Source organism: Capricornis sumatraensis, chromosome 8, assembly GCF_032405125.1.
Source record: "Capricornis sumatraensis isolate serow.1 chromosome 8, serow.2, whole genome shotgun sequence".
NCBI classification, from domain to species: Eukaryota; Metazoa; Chordata; class Mammalia; order Artiodactyla; family Bovidae; genus Capricornis; species Capricornis sumatraensis.
The window spans coordinates 96,963,118-96,986,590 of record NC_091076.1 but is presented as its reverse complement, the minus strand read 5'-3'; the positions used below and the strand labels follow the sequence as shown (position 1 = coordinate 96,986,590).

Here is a 23,473-nt window from a genome sequence, read left to right as displayed (position 1 = left end):
ATCTTCTTTATTTTAAGGCCTATTTTGTCTGATAGGAGGATTGCTACTACAGCTTTCTTTTGCTTCCCATTTGCATGGAATATATTTTTCCATCCTCTCAGTCTCTCTGTGTCTTTAGACACATATAGGGGGTTTCTTGTAGACAGCATATATGTGGGTCTTATTTTTGTATCCATAGAGCTAGTCTGTGTCTTTTTGTTGGAACATTTAATCAATTTACATTTAAAGTAATTATTGATATATATGTTCCTATTGCCCTTTTCTTAATTATTTGGCATTGATTTTCTCGATCTTTTTTCTTTTCTTGTATTTCTTGACTATATAAGTCCCTTTAACATTTGTTGAAAAGTTGGTTTGGTGGTACTAAATTCTCTTAACTTTTGCTTGTCTGCTTGTTTTTATTTCTCCATCAACTTTGAATGAGATCCTTGCCAGGTGCAGTAATCTTGGTTGTAGATTTTTCCCTTTTAGTACTTTAAATATATCCTGCCATCCCCTTCTGTCCTGCAGAGTTTCTGCTGAAAGATAAGCTGTTAAGCATATGGGGTCTCCCTTGTTTTTTACTTGTTGCTTCTCTGTTGCTGCTTTTCATATTGTGTTTACTCTTGTTACTTTGATTAGTATGTGTCTTGGCATGTTTTTCCTTAGGTTTATCCTGTGTGGGACTCTTTGTGTCTCTTGGACTTGAGTGACTATTTCCTTTTCCATGTTGGGGAAATTTTCAACTATAATCTCTGGAAAAATTTTCTCACACTTTTTCTTTTTTCCCTTTGCTGGGACCCCCATAACTCGAATGTTGGTGGTTTGAGATTGTCCCAGAGGGCTCTGAGACTATCCTCAGTTCTTTTCATTCTTTTTACTTTATTCTGCTCTTCAGAAGCTATTTCCACCATTTTATCTTCCAGCTTACTGATTTTTCTTCTGCTTCAGATATTCTGCTATTGATTCCATCTAGAGTATTTTTAGTTTCAGTAATCATGTTGTTTGTCTTTGTATGTTTATTCTTTAATTCTTCTAGGTCTTTTTAAATTGATTCTTACATTTTCTACGTTTTGTTTTCAAGGTTTTTGAACATCCTTACTATCATTATTCTGAATTCTTTTTCAGGTAGTTTGCCTATTTCCTCTTCATTTATTTGGATTTCTGTGTTTCTAGTTTGTTCCTTCATTTGTGTAGTATTTCTCTGCCTTTTCATTATTTTTTTTTAACTTATTGTGTTTGAGGTCTCTTTTTCCCCAGGTTTCAAGGTTGAATTCTTTCTTCCTTTTGGGTTCTGCCCTCCTAAGGTTGGTCCGGTGGTTTGTGTAAGCTTCTTATAGGGCGAGATTTGTGCTGAGTTTTTGTTTGTTTGTTTGTTTTCCTCTGACTGGCAAGGCTGAGTGAGGTGGTAATCCTGTCGGCTGATGATCTGGTTTGTATTCAGGTCTTGTATTCAAGTGGTTTCCTTTGTGTGAGTTCTCATGATCTGATACTCCCTAGGGTTAGTTCTCAGGTTGTCTAGGGTCTTGGAGTCAGTGCTCCCACTCCAAAGGCTCAGGGCTTGATATCTGGTCAAGAATGAAGATTCCACGAGTAGTTTGTTATGGCATTAAGTGAGATTAAAACAAATATCCAAAATGAAAAACTAAAGATGAACCCCAGACAAATGACAGTTACAAAATCAGGCAAATAATAATTAAAATAATGGAATATACATATACACCCACGAGCAAAGTCAAAACAGTCCAACAAAAATACAGTATATTGACCCAGCAAACAAAGGAAATGAAAAATTATATTTACTAGTTAAGAACAAAACTAACTAAAGCACAAACTGGAAAACAAAACTAAAGCAAGGTGCCAAGTGGGGAATAAAGCAATGAAAGCAAAACAAACAAATATGCTGAGAGGAAATGGAAGAAAGAAAAGAAAGAATCGATATGCAAAGTGAAACAGAGGTAGATAAAGAAGGTTTATATACATTAAAGATTAACTGCAAGGGGAAAAGAACAGTTGGAAAGGCAAACAAAGGAATAAATGTAGAAAAAATACAACAGTTTTTAAAAAATTAAAAATTAAAATTATAAAAAAGAGAAAAGAAAAAGGAAGAAAAAAAACAGGAAGAAGAAATTTAAAAAAGGAAAAATCCACAGAACTGCAAAAGCCCAATGTAGAGGCAGAAGTTTATAATAATAAAAAATGTGACTGAAGAACCTCTAAAGCTTAATTAGATTTCCTAGTGCCAATGAAATTAAAAGACGCTTACTCCTTGGAAAAAAAGTTATGACCAACCTAGATAGCATATTGAAAAGCAGAGACACTACTTTGCCAACAAAGGTCCATCTAGTCAAGGTTATGGTTTTTCCAGCGGTCATGTATGGATGTGAGAGTTGGACTGTGAAGAAAGCTGAGCGCCAAAGAATTGATGCATTTGAACTGTGGTGTTGGAGAAGACTCTTGAGAGTCCCTTGGACTGCAGGGAGATCCAACCAGTCCATTCTGAAGGAGATCAGTCCTGGGTGTTCTTTGGAAGGACTGATGCTAAAGCTGAAACCCCAGTACTTTGGCCACCTCATGCAAAGAGTTGACTCATTGGAAAGGACTGTGATGCTGGGAGGGACTGGGGGCAGGAGGAGAAGGGGATGACAGAGGACGAGATGGCTGGATGGCATCACCGACTCGATGGACATGAGTTTGGGTGAACTCTGGGAGTTGGTGATGGACAGGGAGGCCTGGCGTGCTGTGATTCATGGGGTTGCAAAGAGTCAGACACGACTGGGCGACTGAACTGAACTGAGTGCCAATAAAATCAACAACTACAACAGAGGGGGGTAAAAAAGGAAACAAAAAGAAAAAAAATCCAAAAGAATCTACGGAACAAGTCAAAAGATAAAAATAATAAATATTTTTCTTGAGTCAGTGCTGTCAGGGTCGCTGGGAGTCACAGTCCACCTCACCTCCCTAGGATGCCCTCCAACACTGTGCTGATCTCTGGACCTGTTGTGGGGACAGCTCAGATTCTAATCTGGTCCTACTCCTGGGTGTTTTTGTCTCCAATGTCCATGGCTATTAGAGCTAGTGTTTTCTTTCGTGGGAGCTCTCAATGACCTTTCATATATTCCATAGACAGAGTCTGCCTAGTTGATCACGTGGATTTAATCTGCAGTTTGTACAGCTGGTTAGAAGGTTTTGGGTCTTCTTCCTTATCTACACTGCCCTGGGTTTCAATGGTGGTTTTATTGCCACTTCTGCATGTGGGTCATCCACTGGGGTTTGCCCCTGAGGCTGCCCTGGAGGACTTGGGCTTTCCTCTGTGAGGGCCAGTGTGGAGGTGGTGCAGCTGCTTGGGTCACAGGGGTTCTGGCAGCACCAGGTACTCAGGGGAGTTGGAGGCTAGAGCAGCAGGAAATATAGTGCTCTAGAAGGGTATGGAAACCAGTATTGGCCAATATGCTCCAGTATTCTTGCCTGAAGAACCCCACCATCCTGACACAGAAGCCTGGCAGGCCACAGTCTACAGGGTCGCAAAGCATTGGACATGACCGAAGTAACCCTGCGCGCATAGAGGAAAGACGTTTTTGGCCTATGGCAGCTCTGCCCTGGTGAGAGTTGAGCGTGAAGGTGGCGCAGCTGCTTGGCCTGCACCTAGCGGGGCAAAGTGTGCAGAGACATGGACTGCCTCCGCCCCAGGAGTTATGGCCGTATCAGAGTCTTTTTTTTTTGAGCCTCTTGTAGCTGGTGATCAGAAGGTCTCTTTGGCCAATTTTTCTCCATAGCTCCGCTGGTTCAGGCACTAAGAGGGCTCCCTTGCCTGGGGTCCTTCTCTGTTGTTCAGTGCGTCAGGCACAGAGAAGGGCCACCTGGCTGGGGTCCTACTCTAGATGAGCACATCAGCCACTTAAAGGGGTACCCACCCTGGGTGGGGTCCAGGTCTGTAGTTCAGTACGTCAGGGTCTGATGGGCCAGCCTCTCTACTGTTCAGCTGCTGATGCTGGTGTGTAGGGAGAGAGGCTATGGCGATGGCTCCATCCACTACACGTGACTCAGCAGCATCACCTTGCTTCCATGGCTGAATGGCTTTCCTCCATAGGCATTTCCCACCACAATCTCCTCCCCCATATCCCCTCAAATCTGTCTCTCCACAGTCAACAGCAGCCCTCGCCCTAGGATTGCTCCTCAACCTCTAAACTCCAGCTCCCAGCTGCTGCGCCTTCCAGGGAACCACGTCCCTGTCCGGGATATGTATGGCTGTGGCAAGGACTGTCTGATTCTCATTCCATTTATGCTGTCACAGATCAGCTCACTCTCAGCCATAAATGTTTCTCCTCTGACTCAAGACAACTGCCCCAATGTGGGGATCAGACTCCTGCTTCAGTTCCACCAGCCGAGGGCAGGTCCTACTAACACTTGTTTCTTTCCCCTAGTTCCTTGGTCCTACCAAGTTTTGCGTGGTTCTATATATTCTTTTCCTCGGGTCAGGTCCTCCTGTCCACTCGCAGCTAGTGTTCTGCATGCACTTCTGTGTCTGAAGGTGTATTGCTGATGTGTCTGTGGAGACAGATGTACTCCACATCCACCTACTGCTCTGCCATCTTGTTCTCTCCACGGTGCCTTTTATAGACCTGACTGTTAAATGTTTCTTCCATTTCATCAATTTTAGGGAATGCTCACCTTTTACCACCCACAGAAAGAATATTTGTACTATCTTTTACAAAAGTATTGATGACTAGATAAATTTATGTCAATCGAATCTAAGTAACTCTAAAAAGTCATTATTGAGATTTTCCTGGTAACCTAGTGGCTAAGGCTCCGGGCTCCCAATACAGGGGGCCTGGGTTCAATCCCTGGTCAGACAAATATAATAGATTCCACATGTCACAATGAAGAACCAGCGCAGCCAAATAAATAAACAACAAGCCATTATTTGTCAGTTATAAAATCAGTCTTAAGTACCATTATCAGTTGAACTGTGCCACCCAAAAAGACATGTTAAAGTGCTAATCCCCAGTACCTCAGATTATAACCTTTGGAAATAGGGTCACTGAAGATTTACTTAGTTAAAATAAGGTCATACTGGAGTAGGGTGGGCCCTTAACCCAATTTGACTGGTGTCCTCCTGAGAAAGGAAGACATGCAGGGGAACACCGTGTGAAGCGGAGGCAGACTGAGCTACGCTGCTGCAAGCCACTGCACACTAACCAAGGACCCTCCCTGGAGGCCACAGAAGGAGCGGCCCTGCCAACACCTTGATTTAAGGTTTCTGACGTCCTAAACTGTGAGAGAATTAAACTTATGTTGTTTTAAACCACCCAGTTTATGGTATTTAGTGATGGTAGCCCTAGGAAATGATTTCGGAAATGAAAGTGTTAGTTGCTCAGTTCAGTTCAGTTGCTCAGTCGTGTCCGACTCTTTGCGACCCCATGAATCGCAGCACGCCAGGCCTCCCTGTCCATCACCAACTCCTGGAGTTCACTCAGACTCACGTCCATCGAGTCAGTGATGCCATCCAGCCATCTCGTCCTCTGTCGTCCCCTTCTCCTCCTGCCCCCAATCCCTCCCAGCATCAGAGTCTTTTCCAATGAGTCAACTCTTTGCATGAGGTGGCCAAAGTACTGGGGTTTCAGCTTTAGCATCAGTCCTTCCAAAGAACACCCAGGACTGATCTCCTTTAGAATGGACTAGCTGGATCTCCCTGCAGTCCAAGGGACTCTCAAGAGTCTTCTCCAACACCACAGTTCAAAAGCATCAATCCTTCGGCACTCAGCTTTCTTCACAGTTCAACTCTCACATCCATACATGACCACAGGAAAAACCATAGCCTTGACTAGATGGACCTTTGTTGGCAAAGTAATGTCTCTGCTTTTCAATATGCTATCTAGGTTGGTCACAACTTTCCTTCCAAGGAGTAAGCATCTTTTAATTTCATGGCTGCAATCACCATCTGCAGTGATTTTGGAGCCCCCCAAAATAAAGTCTGACACTGTTTCCCCATCTACTTCCCATGAAGAGATGGGACCAGATGCCACGATCTTAGTTTTCTGAATGTTCAACTCCTTGCCACCCCATGGACTGCAGTCCGCCAAGGTCCTCTGTCCATGGAATTCTCCATGGAAGAATACTGGAGTGGGAAGCCATTACCTTCTCCACGGAATCGAACCCAAGTCTCCTGCATTGCAGGCAGATTCTTTACCTTCTGAGCCACCAGGGAAACCCAGGAAACGAGTCTATGTACCCTCCATAGCAAAACTGTATCATAACTGAACAGATTTAAAAAAACAAATGCATGTTATTTGAAGATATTATTTTGACCAAAGTAATTTTAGTGGTGAACTACAGATAGTACCTGAATATCCCAGGTAAGAATTTTTTAAGAGTCTCAGGATTTCATGTTCTGTGTCTACTGCAAACTGGTACATACCACCCAAGGGAGAACTGATACTTATAGAATCAACAGAGTTGTCTCTCTAAATATCATATGATACCACTTATATGCGGAATTTTTAAAAAATGATACAAATGAACTTATTTACAAAACAGAAATAGACTCACAGACATAGAAAACAAACATGGCTAGCAAAGGGGAAGGATGGGGGGATAAATTTGGAATTTCAGGTTAACAAATACACACTACTATATATAAAATAGATAAACAACAAGAACCTACGTATAGCACCGGGAATTATAGTAAATATCTTACAATAACTCACAATGGAAAAGAATCTGAAAACAAATGCATATATATAACTATAACTGAATCACTTTGCTGTACATCTGGAATACTGTAAATCAACTATATTTCAATAAAAAATTATAAAAGGCGTTATCACTTACTATGGGTCATATGCCAAGAATCAGATGGTTCACATGAAACCACTTTAAAATGGAATTCTGTAATTCCTTATACACCAGAATATATTCATGGACTAGGACAATGATGCTATAAAATTTCATTTACTCCCTCTGACGATCCACATCTTAAGCAGCCACAGTTTTGTATACAGGTCAAATCCCCATATTTATTTTAATGTTGTTTATGTCAATATAAAGAAAATCTTAATAATAATGTTTTTATTGCCTTGCCATTGACTATTTGAGCGTTCAAGACTTGTTTAAATAAAAAAGTTATATACTGAATAACAACAGTATTTATGGTAACTAACTTCTCAGAACTATAAAAATATGTTACTTTTTCAACAGGTTCAAAAATACCTTTCAGAAAAACTTACTAACTTGGTCAAAAATCATTACAAATCTTTTGTGATCTTTTTATTAGACAGCAAATCTGTTTTAGGATCTTAATAAAGATCACTCAAAATAGAGCCAAGGTACAAACTGAGAATAAAAGAACTGTGTTGAGGCTCCTGTTCAGACTATATTTGATCACTTGATTAAATTTTTACTGTCAAGAGGTTTGCTCTTTCTAGAAAAACTAATACTGCAACCTGGTGTTCAGTACCTTACCCACCAAATTATGTGTCACAGAGCTTCTTATACACAGATAATTATCATTTGTAAGGATATCAGCTACAGCCTTCTACAACTAAAGAACTTCTATTCTGCATTAAAATTAAGAAAAGAAATTGGTTTATTAAAGCACAACTTTAGAAGATATTATTAAAATACCTAAAATTAATAGATATCAGCCAGAGCACATTCCTGGTGATCCAGTGGTTAAGACTCGGCATTTTTACTGCCAAGGTTCAGTTCTTAGTCAGGGAACTAAGATCCCACAAGCTGTGCTGCTGCTGCTGCTAAGTCGCTTCAGTCGTGTCCAACTCTGTGTGACCCCACAGACGGCAGCCCACCAGGCTCCCCTGTCCCTGGGATTCTCCAGTGTGGCCAAAAAACAAACAAGCAAATAAAAAAAGATATCAGCCAGAAACAGCTTCCCAAAAAGAGAGATGGATAGTTTGCAATTTATATTACTTAAAATCATAAAAAAAAAAATACTATCCACTTTGGAGAAACAACTCTGGTTAGGGATCTCATGTAGATAATACCAAATTCTCTGGTCTGATGGCTCTACAGCAAAGTCCTCCTTTTGTACTCTAACTATATACAATTTCCAGAACCTTCTGGGCAACAGGCTGCTTATAGAATAAAAAGATAAATATTTGCTGCTATCAGCAAAAACTACAATCACATCTTAAAAGTAATTACATTTTATATCTCTAAACAAATCCGCTAACCACTCAGGTTCAAGTCTTTAGACGTTTTAAAAACTGCCATCTGAAGAGTAACCATTGTTATGGACTAGTAGGAGGCATTATCACACCTGGGACTCAGTGTGAGCATTAAGTGACTTTGGCCAATCATGGGGGATATGTTTTATCTTCCATCCCATTCTGACAAAATTGGATGGAGAGCCACTTCCAGGGCAATTTGCTCATCACAGTCAGGGTGTTGAGGAATAGACTTCATGCCTCTATGCGGCAGCTGTTTATACTGCCCTAGTGCAACTCTGTTAACCTGAGCTATCACCTGAGCACAGACAGCTCAGCGTGGATACCACATGTATCACACATAAAGCACCGACTATAATCCAGAGGTAGGTTTCCACAATGTTTGTTTGTTTCAGTTTGGCCATGCCACACGGGGCAGCTTGCAGGATCTTCGTTCCCCAACCAGGGATCAAACCTGGGCTCTGGCAGTGAAAACACTGAGTCCTAACCACAAGACTGCCAAGGAATTCCCATTAACAAAATATTATTAATAATACCAGTATCTGTACTTTTCTTTCAGACAAATTTATTTATGTTTCATTAGTATTCAAAAGTAGTTCTATCCTCTCCAATCAATGCCCAATATGTTATTTCACCAAGAAAAAAAAGGTAGGATAGGCAGTCTATGGAACCCTTGAACCTACAGTAAACTACAGGTCAGAAGTGTGAGAGCCCATGATTAAAAATACAATGTGCCACTCACCACAACCCAGTCTCAAACGGAAACGATCTACAAAATCAAAATAAGTAAGATACACCAAAAGGTATCACAACTTTTAAGACTTCTTTTTTAAAGTCCTGAGCTGACATTAGCTATTTATGCAGTTGGAATTTTAGGATTTTAAATGTTAATTTCCTCCTTGGAGTAAATACTTGAATGTTTTAAACCAAAGTTATAATAAAGTGAAGGAGGGCTCAAGATTCCAAGTTATTGACAGGCACAGGCAGTGGGATTGCTCACCAGCCTGACCGCTGGCTCAATGCTCATCTTCAAGAAGGTGACTATCTCTGCTGACTGGATACTCTCCCCTTAAAGAGCCCCAGGAACATGTCTTATACATTCTTCCAAGGTTTTGTTTTCTACCAAACTCAGGAAATCCTTCCTTGGGTCTTTGCCTATTTCAGTCTTCTGTGGACCCAGAATAAATGCTGGGAGTGGGCAGGCTCCTAATGAAAACTGATTACATAATTAAAATGATATCAAGTCAAGTCTTAGCTTTTTCTTCCTTAGTTTTGGCAATTCTGATTTTTTTAAGCTTTAATATAGAACTTGTTTTTTTATTCCTCTGATTATTTGCCATTTTTTTCAGGACTTTATCTCATTCCTTACAATTCTTTACACATGTGGAGACAAAACTGAATGAAAAGAAGACTACCACTATTAAGATATTAATGACTACAATTACGAAAAAATTTAAAAATCCAAACCAACTTTTCAATTCTCAACTTCATCATCACAATTCACTTACTTAATAAGGTTCTGGAAAGCATAACCATCTGTCCACTGTTCAGTAAACGAAGCCCCGTGTCGGACAGTGGTAAAGTGGCCCAGTCTCAAGCGATCTTGCATGCTTTTATCTCTACATGCCATCTTCTCTTGTTTTGACTTAGGGGAAAAGGACAAATAGAAAATAATTGTATTTTCCTATGAGAACTCAGAGGCAGCACTATGTTTGTTTTTTGTACTATGCTGCTCAAAGTTTAGGTCAACTGGCTAAATCTACACTGATTTCAGGAAGTACCCTAAAGCTATAAACATTTTATATAACCCACAAGCATTCTATATTAACATATACTAACATATACATTTCTGTTATAAATGTGGAATTTCCCTTCTATCAAATTAATGAATTAAGAGATGAAGCAAAGTTCTCCTCAGTATCTTTGACATTAAGAAAATGATTCATTTCACTTTTTATCAGTGTTCCCTGTCCCTTTAATAGCATTTCAAAGATTTCAGCAAAAAAAAAAAACCACTAGTCTGTCTCAAACCTCTAGCTTATAATCATTTCATTAGGAAGTACTGTCATCTTCAAACTTTCACTGTAAGATAAATAAGTACTAGAGATATGTTTTACAAATTTTAAGACATTAGTTATTTATGATATATAATAAACAATTAATTATAATAATTATAATAAATATTAAAGGCAAATTGCAACTAATCAGTTACTATTAATATAATAAAGGAGGCATCAGCCAATTAAATAATCATATACAAGTAATTGCCAACTAGTTTTTTAAAATACAAAACACTTAATTATCACATTATTATATAAATAAATTACTCTAAATACCATTTCCGAAATGGACATAAAACTATTGCTAAATGTCTGTATTAGTAATAGGATGTGCTGTATGCTCAGTCACTCGGTCGTGTCTGCCTCTTTGCAGCCCCATAGACTATTGCCCACCAGGCTCCTCTGCCCATGGAATTTTGCAGGCAAGAATACTGAAGTAGGTTGCCATTTCCTACTCCAGGGGATCTTCCCAATCCAGGGATCAAACCTCTTGAGTCTTCTGCATTGGCATTTGGCAGGTGGGGTCTTTAACACTATGGCTACCCCAGTAGCCCTTTCCTAAACCCAAAAGCCCTTTGTTGGTTTTTTGTTCTTTCCAAAGAAGAGACATGCATTTACATAAATGTTTCTTACCAAAGAAGCTAGGCACACCCATGCCCACATAAGACAGAGAACTAAGGCTGTGGTCAGTCCTTTCCTACTTTGAAATACTTTCATTTCAGGTAAAAAGTTAGAAGTCACAACAATGGCACACCCTAAGCATCTTGGGATACAGAGTTGAGGCCATTACTAATCACTTACCTTTTCTATAAGGAGTTTCTTGCTCATTGTCACACATCGATTTAATCGTTCTTTGTATTTCTCTAACATCTTTTGCTGTTCATCAATCTGCCGTCTCAAATCGCAGTTGGCCTTCAGTGGAAAAAATTTCCTTAAATTAGCTCCAAGGAAGACAGATTAATACAAAAGCAGTTTCTAGGGAGTCTGAAAAGCATTTCTTTTGCGAAATTATAAGCAAAATTGAGATTTAAAGAGGTAAGAGTAACTATGTCTTTAAAAAAAGAAGGTAAATACTTTGTTCCTTGATTTTCTTTTAATAAACTTATCATTTATTAAAGATGAATTCTGTTACTTAGGATGTTTTTCTACTGGTCATACTTTACTCCTCCCCAAAGCCAGTTACAGATAAATCCAGTACCCCACACATGCTAATACTGTCACAAAATAAAAGAAGAAATCTATCATGAATGAGATGTTTAGAATTCATATAAATAGCACTTCTAAGCATTTATAGATTAAATACTTACAACGGGTGAATAAGCACTACCAAAAAAACAACATATAATGTTCTTTACGTTCAATTGTTGCTCTTCTGTTCTTCCTTCCCAAGAAGAAACATGGATTTACATAAATGTTTCTTACCAGAGAAGCCAGGCACACCCATGCCCACAGAAGATAGAACTAACAAACAAGCTGAATACAAGGTCTTGGTTCAAGAAAACCAGAATGTAAACACACAGTTGATTTAGCTGTGATCAGAAGGGTGGGCTAAATACTTTGAAAGATTCAAGACTCCTACAATAACAGAGAAGCAAAGAACCACTAACCCCAGGTCAATTTTGACTTGCAACTCCTGAGTTTACTCTTGTGTTAAACAAAAGATATCTACTCTTTTGGCAAATAAATGATACTATAGCACACTCAATTTTTGAGACTTTGAAGCTTCATTTTAATGTGACCACTGTGCAACAGTTTCCATCTCCAAGTATCTGCTTTCCTCATAATCTCTTCCTATTAGTTCTTCTAAGAGAGCTCATGGGTTCTATGGACCACATTACCAAAGGCCAAGTACAAGGACATTTGGTTAAATATGACTAATTCATACTTAAAAAACCTGCAAGCCAAAGATCATGTAATATGTATATATGAAGTTCAATCTACTTTTGGAAGGTGCTGCTGCTGCTAAGTCGCTTCAGTTGTGTCTGACTCTGTGCGATCCTGTAACATCCATTAAAATCTACAATCAAATTTATGGACTCAACAGTCTCTGGCAATTTATTTTAAATCGTAAGAACTCTAAATTTTTTGTGGTTTCCAACACTAATGATTTTGTGTTCAGGTTTAAAATAGCACCTGACTAGCAGCTCCTGATGCAGTCTTACCCAAACATCTAACTAAAATGGAAAAACTCAATCAACGGTCCATGCCTGTGTGAAAGGAGGCGTAAAGAGCAGTGTTTATTCCCCCGTCCCTCTGAATCAGAAACACAAGCTCTCATCAATTTGAAAAAACGGCATCTCTCCTTTGTGTGTTCTTTTTTGACATAACCATTCCATTGGCACTGTTCTAGATCCAAAGAAAGACTACAATCTTCAGAAAACAAAGGATTAGAAAGTTGGAAGTGGTAAAGAGGACATACTGCTTCCTGGGAAATAAAACCATATTTTTAAAACTCCCAAAAGAATCCTAAGTTAGGGTCAGTTTTTCACTTACTCCATCTTCTCAATCTTAAGAAAATTAGATGATGAAGAAGAAGACAAGCCCATGATCCTTTTGTAGCTCAGCAGAGCTACCCTGGCCAAAAATTTTAATTTTTTGGTTTAGATTAGACAACTAGACTAAGATTTCTATAAACACACAATATCTAATTATAAACCTTGGCAATTCAACGAGCACCCAAGTGAAAAGAAGAGACGTTAAGAGCAACACCAAGCAAGCATACATGCTAACAATGAAAGATGGAAAATAGGTACTGAGTTTAAACATGGCTCTTCTCACTGAAGGATGGAGAAGAGCAAACTAAGAAACAAAACCACCAGGCCTAAGGAAAAATGTTTCTGAATAGAAAAGGGAACATCAGCTTGTGAATAATAAAAACACTGGAGATTAAAATGTTAGCCAATTTTATTTACAAATTGGTAGCGTTTATGTATAGATGCATTTATGTACATGCTACAGGGACTTCGCTGGCAGTCCAACAGTTAAGACTTCATGCCTCCACTACATGGGAATCCCTGACTGGGGAACTGCAATCCTGTATGCTGGGTGATGTGGCCAAAAAATAAAAATAAATAATTTCTTAAAATTTTTATATGCTATAAATAGATAGAAAATTACTATAGTAAATATACCAAATGTTTTAATTGCAGTTAATGGAATTATGGGTGTCATTTTATTTTTTTTAGTATTTTTACTATTCTCCAAATTTATTATAAAGAGTATGTATTGCTTTTTACAATAAGAAAACAATAAACCTTAAAATATTTTTAAAAGGGTGAGTCAATATGCCAAACTGTATATTAAAAAATTATTTCAGAAAATATCATGGTATTACTGTATAGCACAAGGAACTCTACTCAATATTCTGCAATAATCTATATGAGAAAAGAATCTAAAAAAGAATGAATATATGTACAACTGAATTAGTTTGCTATACATCTGAAACATAACAATGTAAATCAATCATACTCCAATAAAATTAAAATTTTAAAAAAAATCATTGTATATTTTCTAGAGGTATATTTTTAACTCCATATGGCTACTTTTAAAGTTTCTATTGTGAGCACAAAACACTTTAGATGAATAGGTTATAAAAGACATAAAATGCAAAACCAGGACTGAAAAGTACTTGTGAAATAGTTTTTAAAATTCAAATACACATATATGTGGAATCTAGAAAAATGGTAGAGATTAACCTATTTCCAGAGCAGGAATAGAGACACAGACATGGAGAATGGATATGTGACGGCGGGTGGGGTGTGGGGGGTGAGGAGGAGAATGGGAGGGTGAGACAAATTGGGAGACTGGGATGGACACATATATACTGCCACGTGTAAAACAGACTGCTAATGGGAAGCTGCTGTAAAGCACAGGAAGCTCAGCTCTATTCTGTGATGACCAAGAGGGGTGGGATGGGGGGTGGGGGGAGGTCCAAGAGGGAAGGGATGTATGTATGCACACAGCTGACTCACTTCATTGTACAGCAGAAACTAATACAACATAGCAATTTTATTCCAATTTTAAAAAATCAATAAAATTTAAAAAAATTCAAAGACATTAAAAAAACATTTTCCCTGAAATGTGAAAACAACACTCTATATACATATTCTCACAGCTTCAACTCTCCACAGATATAGTCCTCTAGTATATATTTAAATACTAAAATTCTACAATTAAGATGTCCAATGTAAAGATACTGTTTGGAATATAGTTTGATCCTCATTACCTACTCAGATTCCCTCAGATCAAAGGAAAATATCCAAATGTCTACATTTTAACTTTATTATTTGGTTACAGTAATTATCTCTATGATATGCACGTAATTCACACATATAAATATAGATAAATCAATCAGTGCTTGTTATAAAATCTCGTATGACATTTTCATACTTACTCTTAATAAATCATCTATTCTTCCTTCCTTCTTCTCTAAGTCAGAATTCTTACTGTTTTCTAGTGCAGATATTTTTTCTATTGTGAGGTCAGACTACAGAGATAAGCAGAAAACAAACTTAGGATTAATCTCAAAATATTACATGTCATCACATTTTTCTCATTACTTTTCTGAAAAAAAGCACTTGACGACACAACTAGCCTGGAATCACATGGCTCAAGAAATTAAATCTGCCTTTCTCATCTCATTCTTTAAGCATGACGTTCTGCTATACTTGCCCTTCAAAAATACATTAACTCTGGAATAAAATATATGAATTCTCAAAATACTGTGCACTGAACAGTCAAGAAACATACTCTCTAGAAACGAAACTAACTTTGAACAGAAAAGGTCATCAGAGGAGAAAGGACCCAAATCTCTAAAGAACAAACATGCCACCTAGTGGAAACAGAGCGACCGGAAGAAGAGAGATGAATGCTCAACTACATAAGTCTATTCAACTATTCATAAATTTAACTCAAATAAGATTAAAATCTGCTCCTGAGGGCTGTTTAGTGCTTGTGACTTAAGAAATTCTCCTAGATTGCCAGGCATCCTGTCTTGAAGGCAACAAGGTACCAACAGGAGCTCAACACAACAAAACGGAGGGTATATCCATTACCCTTTTCACAGATATTATCTTTGAATATTCACAACATTCCCTAAATTAAGGAGTTTCTGAAGACTGTTTAAGGAAGAATTATGTTGGTGTGCCACATGTTAAAGAAGTTTAAAACAAGGGTTTACTGTGCATCACACGGAACTATATTCAATAGTTTGTAATAAAGCATAATGGAAAAAGAATCAGAAAAAAAAATACAGACACATACATATATATATATGTATAACCAATCACTTTGCTATGCATGTGAAATTAACACAATATTCTAAATCAACTATATTTCAATAAAAAAGATTCACTGCCGCCTACCGTAAGTACTGTGCCAACAAGTGTTTTGTAGACACAAAGATGATGATAATCAACCACATTTTATAGATAATTTGAACTGAAGAAAAATGAGGCCCCAAAAGATAAAGCGTAAGTTGCAGAGTTAGAACCTGAATCGGGGTCGTAAGTTCTCCAAAACAAGTGCTTTTTTCCGTAACACCATGCTGCAATATAATCATTTCTGTCTATAATCTTTCTGAATACATCAGAAAGGCAAAGAAACACCTCAAAAAGTTAAAAGCACCTTCCAAAAGACTCGAAATATTCATAATGCAAGTTCTGAATATAAGACACACAAAAATGAGATGAAGTCAGAGAAATAAAGGGAGAGAGGAGACCCAGATTTTACATGTAGTGTTGGCATTCACTCCGAAGCAGTTCTCTCCCTCCCTGTTTATCAACCGCTGACCTACCTGGGTCTGCCTGTGCTGGATGGAGATCTGTTTCTGGGAGCTGCAGGAATGCTCTGTGTTGCCCGATCCTGTAGATGAGGGACTGTTTTGCTGAGCCTGGAATAAAGGTGTACCACCAATCACAAGAAGTCTTCCATCTCTCTCCATGAACATTTGTACGGATGCAAACAATTACATAAAACAAATACTTTCTGATGAAAGCCAAGACTCAGGGCCATGGAGCCAAGATGAAAAACATACACAATTCAAATGAAAAGTAAGGGCTTGACATGGTGGCTTAGACCATTTTACCGTAAATAGTTTAAAACACCAAATGCTTACAAATGAATTTTTACAATATGGAAATTAAGTATGTAAATGTCCTTTTCAAGGTACAACTGATGCTTGAAAAACACATGGGTTAAGGGCGCTGACCACCCACCTTCCTCCCCCCACCAGGCAGTCAAAAATCCACAGGTAACGTTACAGGTGGCCCTCTGGATCCACAGTTCTGAATCTGATTAAACCAGTCTCAAATGATGTAACACATAGTATGGACTATTAAAAAAATTCCACATCAAAGTGAACCTGAGCAGTCAGTCCAAACCCATATGTCTTAAGAGTCAAATGTAAACGTGCTTTCGCAGGACAGGCTGGTGAAGCACTCAAGCACAAGGGACGCTCATGACTCCAAGTAGAAAGGACTGGGAACTTCTATTCAGAAGAGCATCCAAGACCCTCAAACTTCATCCAGAAACACACAGTGGGCCAAAAATTCTGGCCGATTTACAATATTGTCACTTGTTTACTGTGACATTTTACACATAAATAATGGGGCATTCTAAGGCACTTTCAAATTTAGAAGGTTTGGGACTTAATATAATTCAACTGTTAAAGAGTATGCAATCATTATACAGACGGTCACCAACTTAACAATGGTTCCACTTAAGTTTTCAACTCTATGATGGTGCGAAAGCAATACGTTCAGTAGAAATGGTACTTCAAATTTTGAATTTTGACCTTTTCCTGGGTTAGTAACATGTGACACAGTACTCTCTCATGATGCCAGGCAGCAGCAGCAGGCCACAGCTCCCAGTCAGCCACAGAGTCATGAAGGTAAACAACCAGATACACTGACAGCCATACACCCAGACAACCATATTGATTTTTACTTTCAGTATTCAACAAATTACATGAGATTCACCACTATATTATAAAATAGACTCTGTGTTAGGTGACTGCAGGCTAATGTACATGTTCTGAGCACATTTAAGGTAAGCAAGGCTGAGCTATGATATATTCGGTAGGTGAGGTATATTAAATCTATTTTGATTTACGAATGATATTTTCAACTCGTGACCTAATCCCATCATAAGTCAAGGAAGACCATTACTCCAGAGTCCTTTTAAAAACAAAATTGCACTCAACATAGTACAACCTATTATAATACATAATTAGACATAATTACAAAATACTGGATATTCTGGGGATTATGGGCTAATGGAAATATCATCTCACCAGAAAGTGTTTCGACATAATGTAAGTTTCATCTGGTACTTCCTAAATATTTCTTTAATTATTTCTTTATTCGTTAAATTTAAAACAATGTATAATCATCACCTATTGAGCAATTACTGCCATGATCACCAGTAGTCCTCCAGTTCAGTTGCTCAGTCATGTCCAACTCGTTGTGACCCCATGAACCGCAGCACACCAGACCTCCCTGTCCTTCACCAACTCCCAGTGTTTACCCAAATTCATGTCCATTGAGTCGGTGATGCCATCCAACCATCTCATCCTCTGTCGTCCCCTTCTCCTCCCACCCTCAATCTTTACCAGCATCACGGTCTTTTCAAATGAGTCAACACTTCGAATCAGGTGGCCAAAGTATTTGAGTTGCAGCTTCAACATCAGTCCTTTCAATGAACACCCAAGACTGATTCCTTTAAGATGGATTGGCTGGATCTCCTTGAAGTCCAAGGGACTCGCAAGAGTCTTCTCCAACACCACAGTTCAAAAGCATCAATTCTTCGGTGCTCAGCTTTCTTTATAGTCCAACTATCACAACCATACATGACTACTGGAAAAACCATACTCTTGACTAGACGGACCATTGTTGGTAAAGTAATGTCTCTGCTTTTTAATATGCTTTCTAGGTTGGTCGTAACTTTCCTCCCAAGGAGTAAGCGTCTTTCAATTTCATGATTTCAGTCATCATCTGCAGTGATTTTGGAACCCAAAAAAGAAAGTCTGACACTGTTTCCACTGTTTCCCCATCTATTTCCCAAGAAGTGATGGGACCAGATGCCATGATCTTCGTTTTCTGAATGTTGAGCTTTAAGCCAACTTTTTCACTCTCCTCTTTCACTTTCATCAAGAGGTTTTTTAGTTCCTCTTCACTTTCTGCCATAAAGGTGGTGTCATCTGCATATCTGAGGTTATTGATATTTCTCCCGGCAATCTTGATTCCAGCTTGTGTTTCTTCCAGTCCAGTGTTTCTCATGATGTACTCTGCATATAAGTTAAATAAGCAGGGTGACAATATACAGCCTTGACGTACTCCTTTTCCTACTTGGAACCTGTCTGTTGTTTCATGTCCAGTTCTAACGGTTGCTTCCTGACCTGCATACAGATTTCTCAAAAGGCAGGTTAGGTGGTCTGGTATTTCATCTCTTACAGAATTTTCCACAGTTTATTGTGATCCACACAGTCAAAGGCTTTGGCATAGTCAATAAAACAGAACAGATGTTTTTCTAGAACTCTCTTGCTTTTTTGATGATCTGGCAGATATTGGCAATTTGATCCTTGGTTCCTCTGCCTTTTCTAAAACCAGCTTGAACACCTGTGAGTTCATAGTTCGTGTATTGTTGAAGCCTGGCTTGGAGAATTTTGAGCATTACTTTACTAGCATGTGAGATGAGTGCAACTGTGTGGCAGCTTGAGCATTCTTTGGCATTGCCTTTCTTTGGGATTGGAATGAAAACTGACCTTTTCCAGTCCTACGGTCACTGCTGAGTTTTCCAAATTTGCTGGCATATTGAGTACAGCACATTCACAGCATCATCTTTCAGGATTTGAAACAGCTCCACTGGAATTCCATCACCTCCACTAGCTTTGTTCATAGTGATGCTTCCTAAGGCCCACTTGACTTTGCATTCCAGGATGTCTGGCTCTAGGTGAGTGATCACACCATCGTGATTATCCGGGTCGTGAAGATCTTTTTTGTACAGTTCTTCTGTGTATTCTTGCCACCTCTTCTTAATATCTTCTGCTTCTGTTAGGTCCATATCATTTCTGCCCTTTATTGAGCCCATCTTTGCATGAAATGTTCCCTTGGTAAATCTAATTTTCTTGAAGAGATCTCTAGTCTTTCCCATTCTATTGTTTTCCTCAGTTTCTTTGCACTGATCACTGAGGAAGGCTTTATCTCTCTGTGCTATTCTTTGGAACTCTGCATTCAAATAGGTATATCTTTCCTTTTCTCCTTTGCTTTTTGCATCTCTTGTTTTCACAGCTATTTGTAAGGCCTCCTTATACAGCCATTTTGCTGTTTGCATTTCTTTGTCTTGGGGATGGTCTTGATCTCTGCCTCCTGTACAAGGTCATGAACATTGTCCATATGTACAATGTCCATAGTTCTTCAAGCACTCTGTCTAATCCCTTAAATCTATTTCTCACTTCCACTGTATAATCGTAAGGGATTTGATTTAGGTCATACCTGAATGGTCTAGTGGTTTTTCCTACTTTCTTCAATTTAAGTCTGAATTTGCCAAAAAGGAGTTCGTGATCTGAGCCACAGCCAGCTCCTGGTCTTGTTTTTGCTGACTGTATAGAGCTTCTCCATCTTCAGCTGCAAAGAATATAATCAATCTGATTCCAGTATTGACCACCTGGGGATGTCCATGTGTAGAATCTTCTCTTATGTTGTTGGAAGAGGGTGTTTGCTATGACCAGTGCGTTCTCTTGGCAAAACTCTATTAGCCTTTGCCCTGCTTCATTCTGTACTCCAAGGTCAAATATGCCTGTTACTCCAGGTGTTTCTTAACTTCCTACTTTTGCATTCCAGTCCCCTATAATGAAAAGGACATCTTTTTTGGGTGTTAGTTCTAAAAGGTCTTGTAGGTCTTCACAGAAGCATTCAACTTCAGCTTCTTCAGCGTTACTGGTCAGGGCACAGACTTGGATTACCTTACAAAACCGTATAAGGAGGTGCTGCTATTTCCATTTATAGATAAAGAGAATGCAAATCTGAGATATTCAGCACCTATGTGGGGTCACAGAGCTAGTCAGTGTGGGAATAAGAATTGAGGGCTGTCTGCATCCACAGTAACCAATCTCTATGAGCACAGTACAATGACTGTCTCACGTCAGCCATTATGGGTACTGCTGTGAACAGGCCACAAGCAAGCTAAGCACTTCATACACTCAACTAAACCGAAAGCTCACAACAGTCTTGTAAGGTAGGCGATAATATCATCTCCGTTTTTATCTATTCATTCATCAAGTACTCACTGAAACATCCTCATCTTAAGTATCGTGTTAGGTGCTCAGGACACAATGGCCAAGAAAAACAGAAACAAAATCTAAAGGCCCAATCATCACTCTGCCTTATGAAACTCATAAACCAAGAAAAGGTGTATTAAGCACTGGATAAATACTTGACAGAAACTGTTAAACAATCATATAATACAAAACTGCAATTAAGGATATGTGCTATAAGCATACACAACAAGGTACCTGACCTAACTTAATGAATTGAGGGTGAATTCCTTGATAAAATAATATCAGAGTTAAAATTTGAAGGAAATAAGCAGTCAAAGAGAAGAGACGATAGGGTCATTCCAGGTTCTCACATTCCATACAAGAACCCAAGGGGAAGAGAGAATTGTTGTGGGGATCAAAAAGTAAAAAATGAGGAGTCAGTCTGAAAGAGATAGAACAATGTACACAGCCTGTATGTCAGAGCAGTGATTAGAGCCAGGTTTAGGAGGGTCTAAATAACTGATAATGTTCCCCACTCTTCCTGCAATGTGGCAAACCTAACCTCGTCCTATTGATGAAGGGTTAGGATTGTAAAACTCACATACTATACTGCATTGTGATATAACCATTATCTCCTTCAGTTATCATTAGATTGCTTTTAAAATCCTATCCTTTTAAAATCTATCTCTAAATATTACTGAGCTGCTTTTATAATAAACACCAACAAGAATCACATGACAGGCTAAAAGTCTCTTTCTGTAAACTTCTAGATTTGGGGATATGGGTTTTTTATTTTTTTTTAATGCTTTTTCCTTTTTTAACATGTGCTCATTTCTAAGTTTTCTTTCAGCAAACAAAGGGTGCTAGAATGTTATTCAAGGAGATGTTTCCAAATTAAAGCTCTCTATAAAATGTACATATAAACAGCCCCTGATAAGAAGAAAAACTGCAGAAAGTTAACTGAGTCAGTGGGACAGAAGTAAGCAAATCCTCATGAAAATGAAAATAATACTTACAAAAGATAGGAGAACTACAAAAATATAAGGACCTACTGTGACAAGTGAATCCATGAAAATACTCTAATTCTTATCATTCATTCAGTATTAATTATGAACCTCTGTGCCTGGTCCTGTGTTAAACACTAGAAATGCAACACTGGAAAACAAAGAGAGCTTAGTCTCCTGAGTCCACAATTACAGGATCATGTTCTCAAGAAATGAGAAGCTGATGGCCTTGCTAAGCAAACCACTGTAGTTGTAAATTTAGTCCAACCCTTACTCGGCAAAACATCCTTCCCAGACTTCCGCGTTCTTCGTTCCAATTAGAGAAGTAGTATTGGCTTCTAATTCATAATTACAGGCTAGATTTCCCAAAGTCCTCCTGATTCTTGGAAGATTTTCTTTCTAAATGAAACCCTAATAGCATTAAGAAACAAAGGAGAATTAAGAATCAGAAATTTTTAAAAACTTTAAATTTTATGAAACATTCAAAAGCATTTGGGATCAGACTGATAGAGAAAGTAAAATAAATTCACAGCTGAAAACACCAGCAGTAAAACAGGCTGGTTCTTTTCAAGAGAACTCCTCCAAAGTCCCACACTGAGATTTACCTTTACCAGGAGTGACCCGTGGAACAATTATCAGACATTTAAAACCTATATAGTACAACAAGGTCCCCTCTTGATCTCTCCCTTGCATAGTGAGAGCCATGGATACTACTGCTTCTGAACCAAGGGTAAAACACAAGAATTGGTCTCTTAAATTAAAAAAACAAACATGTAAATATTTAAAATGGAAAATGAGTGAGTCTAGGGGGAGGGGCTTCTGGTGTGAATATTGTGTCCTAAGGAAAATAGCAAAGAAAGCACAGTATCCCTGCCCCCTACAACTGACAGAATGGAGGGATATGTGGAATACACTGCTAAGAGTTAAAGAGTTACCCGGCAGAACAACACCCTCCTTACTTCCATGTTTGTAAAGGAGCTGGTTTTTCTGCTGAGAGCTGACCAGATGCTTACACAGGGATAACACTCACACACACACCAATGGAGGGCTATTTGGGAAGCAGTACAATGCCACTGCAGGGAAAAATCCATGCCAATAACCTATGCTAAAGCACTCTAATAGTATTTCATTCAACTAAAGCAAGATACATTTTTCAAGAAAACCAACAGCACAAAGTGAAGATCCAACATGAAAAAACAAAACCTGATCCAAGAGAAAACAGAGAATTCAATAAAAACAACTTAAAAAATAAAATATGTTCAAAGAGGGTTAAAAGGATACTGCATCTATAAAAATGAAAAAGCAGTAAAGAACATGAAAAATTAATATGACAAGATAGTTCAGTTCAGTTCAGTCACTCAGTCGTGTCCGACTCTTTGCGACCTCGTGAATCGCAGCACGCCAGGATGACAAATAACTGCATTTTGTTACTTAGCTCGTCTATTCACTTTTTAGAATACTGATGACAAGATAAGAGTATCAATATTCTAAAAAGTGAATAGATGAGCTAAGTAACAAAATGCACAGAACTGAATACAGAAAATCTGAAAGACAATGTCAAGAAAATCTCCCAGAGAAAGAAACAAAGTCAAGTAGCATGAAAGAAAAGTTAAGCAACATGAACAGGAAGAGGCTTCAAAACTATCTAACAGGCTTTAGGAGGAAAAGAGCAGAGGGAAAGAAAAATCTAAGAATACTAAAATAAAGCTTCTCTGAGGTAAAAGGTTTTTTAAGAGTAAAAAAAAGGCTACGACATGACAAGGACAAGACAGATAGTGGACAGACCTCAAGAACAAAAAGATACCATATGATCATCTCAACAGATGTAGAGAAAGCATCGAGTACCCTTTCATGATGAACTCAATGAACTCAGAAAAGAAGGGAACTTTTTCAATACCAAAAAAGGCCATCTCTGAAAAACATTTGCAATAACATGAAAAAGAATAAACTCTTAGAAAAAATTTGAACAAAACAAGGGCAAACTCTACACAC

At 38.4% G+C, this 23,473-nt stretch overlaps 1 protein-coding gene across 3 annotated transcripts in view; it reads right to left on the bottom strand.

Annotated features, from left to right (window-relative positions):
• Positions 1 to 23,473, bottom strand: part of TLK2 (tousled like kinase 2) — a 125,093-nt gene that overhangs the window by 35,724 nt on the left and 65,896 nt on the right. For 2 of the 3 annotated variants that reach the window (XM_068978822.1, XM_068978823.1), the window contains exons 7-10: positions 16,017 to 16,112; positions 14,616 to 14,708; positions 11,024 to 11,134; positions 9,671 to 9,807 (exon numbers count right to left, since the gene is read on the bottom strand). In XM_068978822.1, the coding sequence (XP_068834923.1) occupies positions 9,671 to 9,807; positions 11,024 to 11,134; positions 14,616 to 14,708; positions 16,017 to 16,112 (437 nt within the window). The remainder of the gene's footprint in view (positions 1 to 9,670; positions 9,808 to 11,023; positions 11,135 to 14,615; positions 14,709 to 16,016; positions 16,113 to 23,473) is intronic. The other variant, XM_068978824.1, reaches the window with a different exon arrangement.